Source organism: Schistocerca piceifrons, chromosome 2, assembly GCF_021461385.2.
Source record: "Schistocerca piceifrons isolate TAMUIC-IGC-003096 chromosome 2, iqSchPice1.1, whole genome shotgun sequence".
Classification (NCBI taxonomy): domain Eukaryota; kingdom Metazoa; phylum Arthropoda; class Insecta; order Orthoptera; family Acrididae; genus Schistocerca; species Schistocerca piceifrons.
Genome location: NC_060139.1, coordinates 361,206,313 through 361,222,187, shown reverse-complemented (window position 1 = coordinate 361,222,187; position 15,875 = coordinate 361,206,313). Strand labels below are relative to the sequence as shown.

At 39.6% G+C, this 15,875-nt stretch overlaps 1 protein-coding gene across 1 annotated transcript in view; it reads right to left on the bottom strand.

Moving 5' to 3' along the window:
• Positions 1-313: 313 nt before the first annotated feature.
• The window catches only part of LOC124776986 (xanthine dehydrogenase-like), a 437,142-nt gene continuing 421,580 nt past the window's right edge, over positions 314-15,875 (bottom strand). The window contains exon 27 of the mRNA XM_047252231.1: positions 314-462. Coding sequence (XP_047108187.1) covers positions 395-462 — 68 coding nt within the window. The 3' untranslated portion in view covers positions 314-394. The remainder of the gene's footprint in view (positions 463-15,875) is intronic.

Below are 15,875 nucleotides of genomic sequence, written 5' to 3'. Positions count from 1 at the left end.
TTCATCTTTCAGACAAAAAATTAGAAGACAGAATTCTACATTTGGTTTTCCAAGCCAGATAACTGCACTTGATATGAAATAAAATATTTTAAATATGCCAAACTGGTTTATTTATTTATTAGGATGTGGATCCTTACATGCTTTAACCACAACTGTGCTTCTATGATATACCCGACAACATAACTTATTGCAACTTAAACTAAGAATGTATAGACCACAGTTTACTAACAGCTGATCAAAGATAATATATCAGCAACACAACACACAAGATTACTTTAAATTCTTTTCATATTCCATAAATGTTCTATGGATGATTACATTTTAACTTTCATGATAAAAATTTGATATCTGTGTGCATTTCATATATGACACTCAGTAGTCCTATTCAAAATTATTAAACTTTGAACTGTTTATAGTTGGTTAAACTGTGCTTAAGTATCACATCTGGCGTAGCAGGCATATCTGAAACATTCATGCAATTTTTTCAATGAATTTATTATTTGAAAATAGTGTTTGAAAAATTTATCATTCACAACAAAAATACATTTAACAGACAACTTTTTCTGTGAATATGACATGTCTAACTAGATAAAAATGGAAGGCAAGTTTTTCTCTTCGCATGCTGCAATAGGCTATGGTCAAGCAAATTCTCCACAATATCCTTTCTGTTAGCAATGCTCGTCCCACAAGGTAACAGGAGAACTTCTGTGAAGTTTGGAAAGTAGCAGAGAGATACTGGTGGATTCAGGAGAGCTGGTCCCACAAGGTATACAGGAAAACTTCTGTGAAGTTTGGAAAGTAGCAAAGAGATACCGGTGGAAGTAAAGACATACACTCCTGGAAATTGAAATAAGAACACCGTGAATTCATTGTCCCTGGAAGGGGAAACTTTATTGACACATTCCTGGGGTCAGATACATCACATGATCACACTGACAGAACCACAGGCACATAGACACAGGCAACAGAGCATGCACAATGTCGGCACTAGTACAGTGTATATCCACCTTTCGCAGCAATGCAGGCTGCTATTCTCCCATGGAGACGATCGTAGAGATGCTGGATGTAGTCCTGTGGAACGGCTTGCCATGCCATTTCCACCTGGCGCCTCAGTTGGACCAGCGTTCGTGCTGGACGTGCAGACCGCGTGAGACGACGCTTCATCCAGTCCCAAACATGCTCAATGGGGGACAGATCCGGAGATCTTGCTGGCCAGGGTAGTTGACTTACACCTTCTAGAGCACGTTGGGTGGCACGGGATACATGCGGACGTGCATTGTCCTGTTGGAACAGCAAGTTCCCTTGCCGGTCTAGGAATGGTAGAATGATGGGTTCGATGACGGTTTGGATGTACCGTGCACTATTCAGTGTCCCCTCGACGATCACCAGTGGTGTACGGCCAGTGTAGGAGATCGCTCCCCACACCATGATGCCGGGTGTTGGCCCTGTGTGCCTCGGTCGTATGCAGTCCTGATTGTGGCGCTCACCTGCACGGCGCCAAACACGCATACGACCATCATTGGCACCAAGGCAGAAGCGACTCTCATCGCTGAAGATGACATGTCTCCATTCGTCCCTCCATTCACGCCTGTCGCGACACCACTGGAGGCGGGCTGCACGATGTTGGGGCGTGAGCGGAAGACGGCCTAACGGTGTGCGGGACCGTAGCCCAGCTTCATGGAGACGGTTGCGAATGGTCCTCGCCGATACCCCACGAGCAACAGTGTCCCTAATTTGCTGGGAAGTGGCGGTGCGGTCCCCCACAGCACTGCGTAGGATCCTACGGTCTTGGCGTGCATCCGTGCGTTGCTGCGGTCCGGTCCCAGGTCGACGGGCATGTGCACCTTCCGCCGACCACTGGCGACAACATCGATGTACTGTGGAGACCTCACGCCCCACGTGTTGAGCAATTCGGCGGTACGTCCACCCGGCCTCCCGCATGCCCACTATATGCCCTCGCTCAAAGTCCGTCACCTGCACATACGGTTCACGTCCACACTGTCGCGGCATGCTACCAGTGTTAAAGACTGCGATGGAGCTCCGTATGCCACGGCAAACTGGCTGACACTGACGGCGGCGGTGCACAAATGCTGCGCAGCTAGCGCCATTCGACGGCCAACACCGCGGTTCCTGGTGTGTCCGCTGTGCCATGCGTGTGATCATTGCTTGTACAGCCCTCTCGCAGTGTCCGGAGCAAGTATGGTGGGTCTGACACACCGGTGTCAATGTGTTCTTTTTTCCATTTCCAGGAGTGTATAATCTGTTGTAAAAGCCATTTCAATCATAGAAATATTGATGTGAACTTAAATTGTCAAAAGAAATTACAGTAATTTGTGCTATTAGTATTAGTGATGAACGCTACTGTGTTTCACTGTCCAAAATTTTGATAAGTAGGTTTGGAAAAATTTAAGTACCTGGAACTTAGGATTTATCTGTTATATGTATAGAACTAAATGCTATCTTATGCAGAGGTTCATGATTTCCTACACAAATATAGAAAAATGTTACATTTAAGTCTTTCTTAAACCAAGGGAAAAAATAAATTATGAGAAGGATAGCTGCTACTCACCATATAGCAGAGATGCTCAGCTGCAGATAGGTATGGCAAAAAGACTGTCACAAAATGATCTTTCGGCCAACAAGGCCTTTGTCAAAAATAGACAACAGGCACACACACGCACACGCACACGCGCGCGCACACACACACACACACACACACACACACACACACACACACACACAACTGACACACACATGATGACATGGCCATGTGTGTGTGTGTGAGTTCATTTGAGTGAGAGTGTGTGTGTGTGTGTCTGTTGTCTGTTTTTGACAAAGGCGTTGTTAGCCAAAAGCTCATTTTCTGATGGTCTTTTTGTTCTGCCTATCTGTGACTCAGCATCTCTGCTATATGGTGAGTAGCAACTATCCTTTCCATAATACTGTTACATTCTATCCTGTATTTTCCACTGTTAGAAATTGTAATACTTTACAGGGAATGAAGAAGGGATACAAAGAGGGTAGTAAGATACACTCTAGTCAGTGTCCAGCGAGAATGATGATTCAACGGATTTGCAGTAAATTGTTATTGGAAGGGCACTGAAATGTTATGCAGATGGTAAGTGGCACGCCTGCAACAAGCCAAGCATAAAAAATAAATTTCTAATTTTTAAGTCTAGATGGATGGGTGAGACTAAAAATATGTGGTCATTAATGTTAATACTAATCATGTATACACAACCTACAAATAAAGAAAAGGACAAACCAATATGAGAAAAAAAGAAGCAGTCCTGTGTGTGTCATACACATCAAACCAAAACACAACAAGATTATAACATTGCTGCAAAATGACAGAGGCGTTAAAAACTGAATCATTAAGTACAAAGAAGGAAAATGATACACTAATTCAAGAAAAACAGCTCAATGAATCTTAAATCCATCAAACAGAAATAAGGACCGCAAAAATACATGTGAGCATACAAACTACAAAAACAATGACAAATCCAGTATCTCCAATTATGTCACAATAAACCAAACAAGTCAAAAATCTGCAGGTAAATATAAATGCAAATTGGTCATGTACAGTAAAAGAAAGGAAAGACTACGACCATGCAAGAGAATGAAAATAAGTTTCTAATAATTGACAACTCCCTGTAGAAAAATATTGGTGCCCCAACTGCAAAAACAGTGTGTGACCTGAAATTAGAAGGCAACAACTCAGAGAACTTTTTAAAAATATGGCAAATTCAAAACATGCACCTACAGAACCAGATCCAAACAAAAATGGATTACAAAGGTGTTTTTGAACATGTTGGAACATACTCATTAAGAAGCAGCATGTGAGAGACAAATATATCTCAAAACTAAGCTGCGCTACCAATGAGCAATATGATCCTCTTGAGGCTATCTTCACAGTCCAAAACAAATTTCTGTGTGAATACAGCCTAGTAAAGGACAGAATAAATTTAAACAGACTGGAGTTTGTAATGCTCAGTAGAATGTTTACAGATATATGTAAAATCATTAGAAATAAGGGAAACTAATATGGGATGATGGGGATGAAAAGACTAGTAAACCTGACCCCTACAATTAAGAGAAACAATGAAATAGAACATAAGAAAACCACAAAGAAAGAATCAGGGCATTCAAATATAAAAATAATCCACCAGAACATACAATACATCAAAAATGAGGAACCTTAATCAGAAACAAAGATGAGTGAACTCCAGATATTCTATAAGGTGTACGACTTTGCTTCTGCCATTTTTTTCCCCAGCATTTGAGGCGTTAATGAAACAAATTGGTTACACATGTATCATTCAAAGTATTTTCCATTGCTGGCCACTACTTTCTCTCATCTTTTGGGCAGTGTGTGAATACTGCATTAAAAAAATTGGTCATCTTTTGAAGCAATCCATGAATCAATCCAATTTGTGACTTCTTCATGATATTGGAAGTGTTGGTCAGCCAAGCCATGAGACATTGATCTAAACAGGTGATACTCAGAGGGATCAATATCTGGAGAATATGGTGGGTGGGGTAGGACTTCCATTTTAATGTTTCCAAGTGCGTTTTGACCTCTTTTGCAACATGGGGGTCAAGCGTTGCCGTGCTGCAAAATCACTTTATCATGCCTCTCGCTGCATTGTGGCCATTTGTCCTTTAATACTCTGTTCAAATGCATTAATTGCATTTGATAATGAGCAACTGGGATCATTTCACTTGGTTTTAACACCTCATAGTACATGACACTGAGCTGGTCCCACCAAATGCAGAGCATGATCTTGGAGCCGTGAATATTCGGTTTGGCCATCAACGTGGAAGCATGGCCAGGATATCCCCATTGTATTTAGGGTTATCGTAATGAACCCATTTTTTGTCCCCAATCACAATGAAATGCAGAAATCCCTTCCGTTTTTGCCTCTGAAGCAACTGTTCACAAACACACAAACACCGTTCAACGTCTCTTGGTTTCAGCTCACACGGGACCCAAGTTCCTTCTTTCTGAATCATGCCCATAGCCTTGAGACATTTTGAAATGGCTTGCTGTGTCACTCCCACTAATCATGCCAATTCTTCTTGAGATTGGTGTGAGTCTTCACTCAGCAATGTCTCCAATTGTGCATCTTCGAAAACATTCTCTCTTCCATAACTATGCCGGCCTTCGACATTGAAATCACCATTTTTGAAGTGTTGAAACCACTCAAGACATGTTATTTTACTAATAGCATCCTTACCATATGTACTTGAGAGCATTTGATGAGACTCGGCCGCTGTTTTCTTCATATTGGAACAAAACAGTAACACCTCCCGCAATTGATGATAATTAGGCTTTCAATCAAGAACAACTCTATGATGCAGACACAAATTGACTAATGTCTGAATGAGGTTATGTTGACCGAGGTCCAAGCTAATTGCCTGACATCTGTGATATGTTTGTTTCAACCGCTACATACCGTTGTCGCCACTTATTGGCAAAGGCAAAAAGCAAAGTTGTACACCTTGTAGCTCTGACAGAACATGGAATTTCAATGAGCATGAAATTTTAAATTTTACAGTAGCAAATTATAATGTAATTTCTAGCTCATGTAAATAGAATAGCAAGTGTGCAGAAGCTGCAATAGTAACTCATAACAACATCAAGAGAAACTACATAAACAGTCTTGCCGGCCGGTGTGGCCGAGCGGTTCTAAGCGCTACAGTCTGGAACTGCGCAACTGCTACGGTCACAGGTTCGAATCCTGCCTCGGACATGGATGTGTGTGATGTCCTTAGGTTAGTTAGGCTTAAGTAGTTCTAAGTTTTAGGGGACTGATGACCTCAGAAGTTAAGTCCCATAGTGCTCAGAGCCAAACAGTCTTGACTTAAATAAAAAATATAATACTGAAAATGTGGTAGAAGTAAGATGCCAAAACATTAATTTAAGTAGTTCCTCACTGTAGATCCTAAACATCTACAGAACACCAAATGAATGTATGGACACTCATCAAAAGCTGTGGAGAACTCTTACAAGGAAAAGCCGTGCACTTATACTACCATGTGACCTAAACATAATAACAGTACGGAACTTCTTAACACAATGAAAATGTATGGCTTAAACAGTGCAAAATCAAATCCAGCACAAATAACTGCAAACACCTGTACACAAATACATCACATATTCACAAATCCATATGACTTTCAGTGCAAAAGTGAAGTCATAGAAACAGCTCTGCCAGACCATGATACAAGCCAAATATGCTTAAATCATATCACCGCACAACAAATGTATCAGAAAATGGGAAAAATGAAGCCTTAGTGAACAAACTTAAAAAAGAATCATGGGAAACACTGGGAACAGAGTCTCCACTGGATTATAAAAAGAGACATTTTATAAATACATTTTCCCACTATCTGAATATAATATACTCACTAAAAACGACTAATACCAAAACCACAAATAAACATAAAAATGGATAGCAAAAGGTATTTTAGTCTCTAGAGGCCAGAAAAAAGGCATAGGATACACAAAATTGGCAATGATGAGAACTTTAAAGAATATTACAAAAAATATTAAAAAATATACATTCCAAAGTACTGCAGCCAGACAAGAAGCTGCAAAAACTTATATCAGTAGTGCTGACAATAAAAGCAAGGACTGTTGGTCCTTTATACAAGGGTTGTCCAGAAAGTAACGCACCACATTTTCTTCTTCAACAATTCTTTATAGCACACAATGAGAATTACACACATGAAAGAATGGTATTTTATCTACACATCCTATTTTTCCATGTAATCTCCATCCTACACTATAGCCTTCGTCTAGTGCAAAACAAGATTGTGTACATCCTGCCATTACCAATCCTTCTCTGTGAGAACCACCTCCTCATCATCCTCAAAATGTCTCCCACGATTGGCATCCTTTAAAGGCTCAAACAAGTGGAAATATGAGGGGGCTAGGCCAGGGCTGTAGGATGGATGGGGTAACACTGTCCAACCCTGCTTTTCAATATGTTCAGCAGTCCTCAGGCTTGTGTGGGGCCGAGTGCTATCAAGTTGTACCAAAACATCTTATGGGTTGTGACGCCGAAGTCACCAGAAGAGTGTCTTGAGTCTTGTTAATGTGCTGACATACACTTCTGAATTAATGGTACCACCTCTTGGCACCACATCAATGAGAATCATACCTTCACAGCCCTGTGGTCATCATCTTACTGACAGAAGTAGTTGCTTTGAATTTTTTCTTTTGTTCGGAGTGCGAATGGTGCCATTCCATCAACTGTCGTTATATTTTGGGCCAAAAATGGTGCCAAAATGGTGAACCCAGGTTTCATCACCAGTCACAATCCGGGACAAGAAGCCCTCCCCCTCAGATTCAAAATGTTTTTTCTGTGCAATTTGTGATCTACCGTTAGACACCACGGGACCTATCTTGCACACACTTTCGAATAACAAAGAACGCAGATAACTGTGTCCACACTTCCTATACTGATTGGCAGATGCAGCACCAACTCCCATGCCATAATGCATCTGTCCCTGCAAATGACAACATCAGCTCGCTGCAACATGTCAGGTGTGACAACCATGGATGGTCTCACCGACCGCTGCAAATTGTGGAGCAATTAACTGTACTTCTCTCAACAGCAGACGATCCACAGACTTTGCACAAGTGTTTGTGAATATTCTCCAATGAGAAATTCTGCAATGAGAAATTCGATTACGGCACATTGCTTGTAACGTACATCACCTACAGAAGCCAGTTTGAAATTGTCCTGTAGCTACACTATCTGTTGGGAGTGACGGAAACTTGTCACGCTCACTCAGGAGATGTCAAATAATATACAATTTTCGGCATTCATAGCGTTGTTTTTTCCTGAGAAAAAGAAAATGACATGCATTACTTTCTGGGCAACTCTCGTAAACACAAATCATACACCATCAAACTCACAGGAACAAAGCAAAATGCAGTTTATGATCAGCAAAAAAGAGCTAAAGAAGAACAGAATAATATCATAAATCTCTTCAACATCCATTTGGCAAAAGTGGACTAAAAACTAAAAGAAAAAAAAAACAAATACTAAATACAATAACACATAGGAAAACATTTATTAGCCACCATGAAAAACTGTGGTGCTGCTTCCAGTGACAGAAGAAGAAACAATATCGATAATATAAATCGTAAAACAAACTAAATGTTGTAGAACTGATGAAATATCATCTATAGAAATTAAATACCGTATGCAGAAACTCAAGAAACCTCTTACACTATTAATTAACACATCACTCCTGGGAGGAATTTTTTCCGACTGCCTAAAGGCCGCATTGATAAGACCAATATACAAAAATGAAAATGAAGATGAACCAGAAAATTATAGACCTATAGCTCTTATATCAGTTATATTACCAAAAATATTTGAATGAGCTTATACACAGAGATACATTGTATTTCTGATGCAGTTTGGCTTCCTTAAGGATAAATGCACCAAAGATGTGGTCATAAGTCTCATTGAGAATGTCACTATCAACTTGAACTCTATAAGTAAATGTGTAGGAGCATTTGTATATCTATCAAAGGTATTTGACTAGGTAGACCACATAACTTTAACAGAAATATTAGGAGGGGAGAAGGAGACTCGATCCTATCATATCTGACAAACAGGAGACAATATACAGAAACAACAGGCGAGAAAATATGATCTCAAGTGACAACTCTCCTCTCCTCTGTGTCACAGGGATCAATTCTTGGTCCATTGATTTTCATTTTATAGAACAATCACATCCCAAACATCATTAAGCATGGCAAGATAGTTACTTACACAGATGACACAACTCTGCTGTTCATGGACAAAGACACAGAAAATCTAGAAATAAAAGACAACTTGGAAGCAAATAATGCAATTCAAAGATTTACTGAATTAAATTTGCATAACAACATTATAAAAACACTCTACGTAAATTTCAAACTAAAGAACCTTCACAGTGATGATATCAACATTTGCATAGATGAGTGCATAGCTGAAAACTCCAAGTATATTAAATTCCTTGGAATAATAATGGATGAAAATGAACACTGTTGAATGCATAAGTGGTAAAATCAACACAAACCTATATATACTGCATCAACTCAGCTACCTAAAACAAACAAATATTATGACAATGATATACTATGCCACATGGGATTAGCCGAGCGGTCTAAGGCGCTGCAGTCATGGACTGTGCGGCTAATCCCGGTGGAGGTTCGAGTCCTCCCTTGGGCATGGGTGTGTGTGTTTGTCCTTAGGATAATTTAGGTTAAGTAGTGTATCAGCTTAGGGACTGATGACCTTAGCAGTTAAGTCCCATAAGATTTCACACACATCTGAGCATTTTTTTGATATACTATGCACTAGTCCATTCAACATTTAAGTTGTGGTATAATTTATGGTTGGTTGGTTGGTTTGGGGAAGACCAGACAGCGTGGTCATTGGTCTCATCGGATTAGGGAAGGATGGGGAAGGAAGTCGGCCGTGCCCTTTCAGAGGAACCATCCCGGCATTTGCCTGGAGTGATTTAGGGAAATCACGGAAAACCTAAATCAGGGTGGCCGGACGCGGGATTGAACCATCGTCCTTCCAAATGCGAGTCCAGTGTCTAACCATTGTGCCACCTCGCTCGGTCATAATTTATGGCAAGGTGCCTCACAAACAAACAGTAATAGAATATTCAAACTGTAAGAAAGAGCAATAAGAATGATAGCCAACCTTGAGTGGAGAGAATCATGTAGGCCAGAATTTAAAGCTCCTCAGATCCTAACACTACCCAACATAATCCTATACAAGTTCCTGTGTTGGACAAAATTCAAATACACTCCCAATAAACATGATAACAAGACACAGCACAACCAGAAAACACAGAAACCTGACCTCTTCTGTGAACCCATACACAACACCATAAAATACAAAACACTGCCATCGTAAACAGGACCAAACATCCAAGAAAAACTACCTTCATGCTTGAGAGATATATAGTAACACTGTTTTCGAAAAATATTTCAAAACTTATTTGACAGAAAACTGTTATTGTCATATTAATGCATTCACTACTTTTAAATTGTAAGACAAACTGCAATGCAAATAGTGTATCAAAAATAAATGTTAATTATATATATAAGTAGCATAAAAACATTAAAAAATTGTAATTTACCATGAAATAGGACTAGAATATTGTTGTAAAAAACTCTTAATTTACTAGATGCTTAGTAAATGATGTATATTCATCACTGCATATAATATAGGCAACATAAATAAATAAAAAGAACTGTGTGTCAGTCCCACCACATGTAGCCAAGTGCAATTAGCATCAATTTTAAATTAAACCATATATTGTTCTACATTGTGATCAGATTCTCTTAGCTGCATTAAACTGGAGAACATCGTCGAACAAACATGACAGTTCCATATGAAAACACAAACTTCCACATATGACAACAGATAACTCCTAAATTCTGAATATTGTAGCTTCTCTGAAATTACATATCATATTTTTGCGAGTAAAATGTGGTTAAATTTGACTTTTTACCTATGATACTAACAGCAAAATTATGATACTCCTATTTCAGAAAGCAAAGTTGACACTCACATCTCTGTAATGCAGCTATAACAACACATCATATGTCACTGAGTGAAGACATTCCCACAGTTCATCTGAGTGAAAACAGATATTTGAGGTGAATGGCTTGGCTGTTTACTATGTAAATAAATGGATTGGTAGATAACAATAGAAGCTACATGAAGCCATTCACTGATGATGCTGCATATAGGTAGCTTAGCTGTCAAGCTAGAAAACTGCACTGGAATGCAGGAAGATCTGAAGAGGATGGATTAACAGTTGACCTTTGACATAAAAAAATGTAACATACCATGCATAAAAAACAACATGAAACCCATTATTTTTTGACTGCACAATTCATGATCAAGCAAATAGTAATAAACGTTAAATGTCTATGAATATGGATCCAGAGCACTACCTACAGTGAAGACAAATGCTAAAATGTAATTCACTGGAATAATCCTGCGAAAATACACTGCCGGAAAAAATTGGTACTCCTGGTACTGATTCGACGACAGCATGTGGCACCTGGGGGATAGTAAATGTACTGATAATGGTTTCAACATCATCCAACAACAGATGGCATAGTGGCATAGCTACCTGAGTGTCATCTGTGTCTAGCATTTAATAGGGAATGCTCACAGCCAGAAGGCTCAGAGTGGCACAAACGTATGAAGCAAGCAGGCAACCATGCACTCTTGCTCCTGGCAGCCAGCTAAGGGGTCAAATTGTAGCCAACCAAGGGACAGGATGGTCCTTTCAAAGAATTGCCTTGTCAGCTGGTGTCAGTGGTCACATGAACATTCTCACACCAGTAGACGAGGTTCTGGATGTCCACGTAGCACTAGATCCCCACCAGGATCATTATATTGTCAGAGCAGTAGGGGCAGAACATACAGCTATCACAGCACAGACAAGAGGGTCTGTGAGCCCAGACACGTCAACATGAAGTGGTGCAAACCGGTTATTAGTAGTGGGACTATGAGCAAGAACACCTCTAGCCCGCTGTTGACTCGTGCCACAGCGTAGACATGCATGACTTGATTGGTGCCATCATAGCATCAATTGGAAGATGGAATGGTATGCCATGGTCTTCAGTGATGAAAGCAGATTCTGCCTGCGTGCAACTGATGGTTGTTTGCGCATATGACATGCACCTGGTGGGTGCAGTTTCGTAGATTGCATTCATCCAGGACACACTGGTCCCACCCTAGGCCTTATGATCCAGTGTGCAATAAGCTACAACTCTCATCACTTTTGGTGTTTCTGCATGGGACAGTAACCAGCACTTGGCACATGCAGAATGTTGTTAGACTGGTTCGTTTGCCGTTCTTGCAACAGGATATTGCTCACCCACACACTGCCAGTGAAACTCAATGTGCTCTACAAGACATGCAGCAACTTTCCTGGCCAGCATGACCTATAGACTTGTCTCCAGCCAACTACATGTGGGATATGATGGGACGAAAAGTGACTTATCAACCAACAGCTCTTACAGAACTACATGAACAGGTCAAGCAGGCATGGTATAAGATATCCCAGGATGGTATTCACCATCTGTATGATCAACTGGATGACAGAGTCAACACCTGCATTTCCGCCCGTGGAGGCTACACCATGTACTAATATAGATGTTTCAGCATGGGTCAATAACAAGATAGAACCGCAGAATCGCTTGTGCTACTGGTCTGTAAATGTAATCATTTCATGTACTCCACATGCACTGTTGCAGCAATAAATCCTGAGTGAATTGGGAACCTCTAAATGGTTAACTAATTTTTTATGGCACTGTATAATTCATCCATGAATCAGATTGTTCACAAAACTACTATTTAACTGATTCTTGAGGATTCCTAATCAGTATAATAAAGGAGAAAGAGAAGACCCAAAGAAGAGCAAGACTTTTCATCAGGAGCTTATTTTGTAAGAAAATGAGCATTATGTAGGTGCTTACACAAATCGAGTGACAGAGGCTACAGAAAAGATTTGCGTACCATTGACAGGTTTCTGATTAACATTCTAAGAGTGTAATTTCAAATAAGAGTCTAGCAACATATTATTTTCTTCTACAAATATCTTGCAAAGTGACTATTGGAAAAATTTAATAAATTTAACTAATATACAGTATGTGGACAGTTGCACTTTCTGTACACAGTTTGTGACAGGAGTAGAAAATGGGAGAAATGATACACAAATATAATGTAAATCCCACACACCAAAATGTCGCTAGTGGAGTGAAGACAATATATGTAGAAACACAATGCGTATGAACTGTTGCTCTTTCTATGCATGATTTGTGACAGGAACAGGAAAGTGGAGAAATGATAGTGATATTTAATGTACCATTCACAATTTACCATCATGTGGCTTGTGGAGGGTAGACAAAAGATGTAAAAATGAAGTTAATCTGTTTAATGGTGTGCTTCTGAATGTACAGTCAAGTTGTTGTTTTCATTTGATGCACAATATTTTCATGACAGACCGAGTCAGCTTCTTTGGGTGCTGCAAGTTTTGCTGATAATTTGACTTGCTGCATGGACTCTAGCCAAATTGTGTACTATTGTTGGTCCCGCACAGCTGAATTATACTTCCAGTGCCCACTATGCCCTTTGATACTCTTGTTTATCAGGGACCATACTAACATTTCCTGAAACACAAATTCTCTTAACATTCGCCAGCTCTGGTGGATGTGATGGCTGGTGAGATCTTAACAAATTGAGTGCCAGGCTCAAAGCCTTGTTTAAATTGAAAATCAAACCCCATTTATTATAGTTTTCTAATATCTTTATTATGCTGCCCAAAAATTTGGTAATTACAGCATAATAGTGGTCTTTCATGCCTTATTTCATGATTATATTCGAGGCAGTGTTTGGTTGTTTTAGTCTGGTGTGTTTTAACAAGGGAAACTCCCCATTGCACCCCCCTCAGATTTCGTGCTAAGTTGGCGTATTGGATAGCTGATCAAAAACTGAACACAGATCAAACATGAAAACGGGAAGAAGGTATACTTCCTGTTGAAAAAAATAAGCAAAATAGAAATAGTGAACAGTCCAAATTTAATGTGTGCAAGATTGAGCACAATTAAAGACATGGTGTATGGTCACAGAGTTGGACTGTGAAGGGGAGATGCAGGTTCAAATCTCCCTCCATTCTCCCTCCTTTTTTTGCCCCCACAAAATTATGACTTTTCTATCCAGTCATTGACGTGTCTGTTCACTGTGTTCTAATTGGTGTATGTGCCATGATGTAATGTCCATTTGCAACAGTGACATGTAATGAAGGAACCTCATATTAGCTATACACAGGTATCACATGTTATGCCTCTTGCATTTCATTTTGTAGTTCTGACTCTTGAAGTCCTCTGTTGTAACATAGTTCTCACCCATTTATTTGTGGTACTTATTTCTGTGAGAGGTCTATGTGACATCTCACCTGATGTCATAATTCATCACAGAATACAAGTCACATGGTAGGAATATATTACAGTCACAAGTAAATGTGATGAATAGTGAAACAAATAAATGAGTGTGAACTATGTTACAACAAAGGAATTCAAGAGACAAGCCGTCCAAAACATAGCACAAGATGCATAATATGAGGTACCCATGTACAACAAATAGAAGGTATGTGCATCTGGAGATCCCTTCGTTACATATCGCTGTTGCAAACTGACATTGCACCAAACACATACACAAATTTCAATACAGCGAATGGACACATCAGTGACAGGACTGAAAGTTCACAATTTTGTAAAAAAAAGAAGTGGGGCTGAGTGAGATTTGAACCTGGCTCTCCCACCCCCCCCCCCCCCCTTCATAGTCCAACACCATGACCATATAACCACAACACAACAGTCATGCAACATATTGGTTCAGAGCAAATGGTTTCCTGCTAAATGAAAATAAAACTCAGCAGATAATCTTCACTCTAAGAGACAAGCCACTATCTGAAGACCCTAGTTCTGTTAAATTCCTGGAAGTTTATTTAGACGAAAAGTTATCCTGGGGGCCAACATGTAAACTATATTAGTAGTAAGCTATCTAGAGTAATTTATTTATTAAGACAACTCAGAAATTGTGTACCTGAAACGTACATCAGATCATCTTATTTTGCATTTTTCCAAAGTATAATATCCTATGGCATTATCCTGTGGGGTAACTGTAGTCATATACATGACATCCTATTATTGCAGAAGAAAGCTGTTAGGATAATTACAAATTCTTCACATAAGGCTCACTGCAAACCCTCATTTACTAAACAAAAAATTATGACAGTAATAAACCTCTATATATACAATGTCTTAATCTTTACGAAGAAGAACTTACAATATGTGAAACATAGAGAAAATGTACATTGTTACAACACAAGAAGCATCGAACACATATACATGCCTTACCACAGATTATCAAAATCAATAAATAGCTATGAAGTCACAGGGCACAAACTATTTAATAAGCTGCCACATGCTATACAGGATCTTCCTGAACATACATTCAAAGAAAGACTGCATGAATGGTTTATTGCCCACCCGTTCTATGATATCAATGAATTCTTCAACTGTAAAATGCAGTAATCAAACAGATGACCCACTGTACATTTATTGTAATATGAGCTAAAATATTTCAATAGTCAATACCTTATCACACTGTATTATAAATTGTATCTTCATTTGACATTGTCAATTGCTGTAATGGCCTAAAGACAATAAAATCTTTATTATTATTATTAATGTTGCTCGATATTGCACACACTAAATTTGGGTTCTTCACTGTTTTTATTTTGCTTCTTTTTTCTACAGTTCAGTACACCTTCTTCCCGTTTCCAAGCTCAATCTGTGCTCAGTTTTTGATGGCCTGTCCAATGGGTCAACGTATCACTAAATCTGAAGGAGGGAGGGGGGGGGGGGGGGTGGGGGAGGGGGGGTGATGAGGAGTTTCCCTCGTAAGGCCCTTAATGACATAACATGACAAGCCTAACTCATTGTTAAGAATCATTGTCCTCCTCTTGATTTTATTCATAAGACTGACACCTATCTGTCTGTAGACAACATCATTCACAAGTTTAGAAATCTTCTTATTGCAGTCCACACATGCCATTATGACCATAGTATTTCCCTTGTCAGCTGGCACAATCAGTTTTTTTCCCAATAGATATCTCAGTGCTACTCATTCTTTCTCTGAGAATTTGGGTCCTGGTATTGGTGCCTCAATAAGTGGTCTATGGGTTTTGCAGTGAACCACTTCTGATACTTCCAGTGGGACTGAAGTTACAACATGCTCCACAGAGATGATGTAAGCCACTTTTGACAG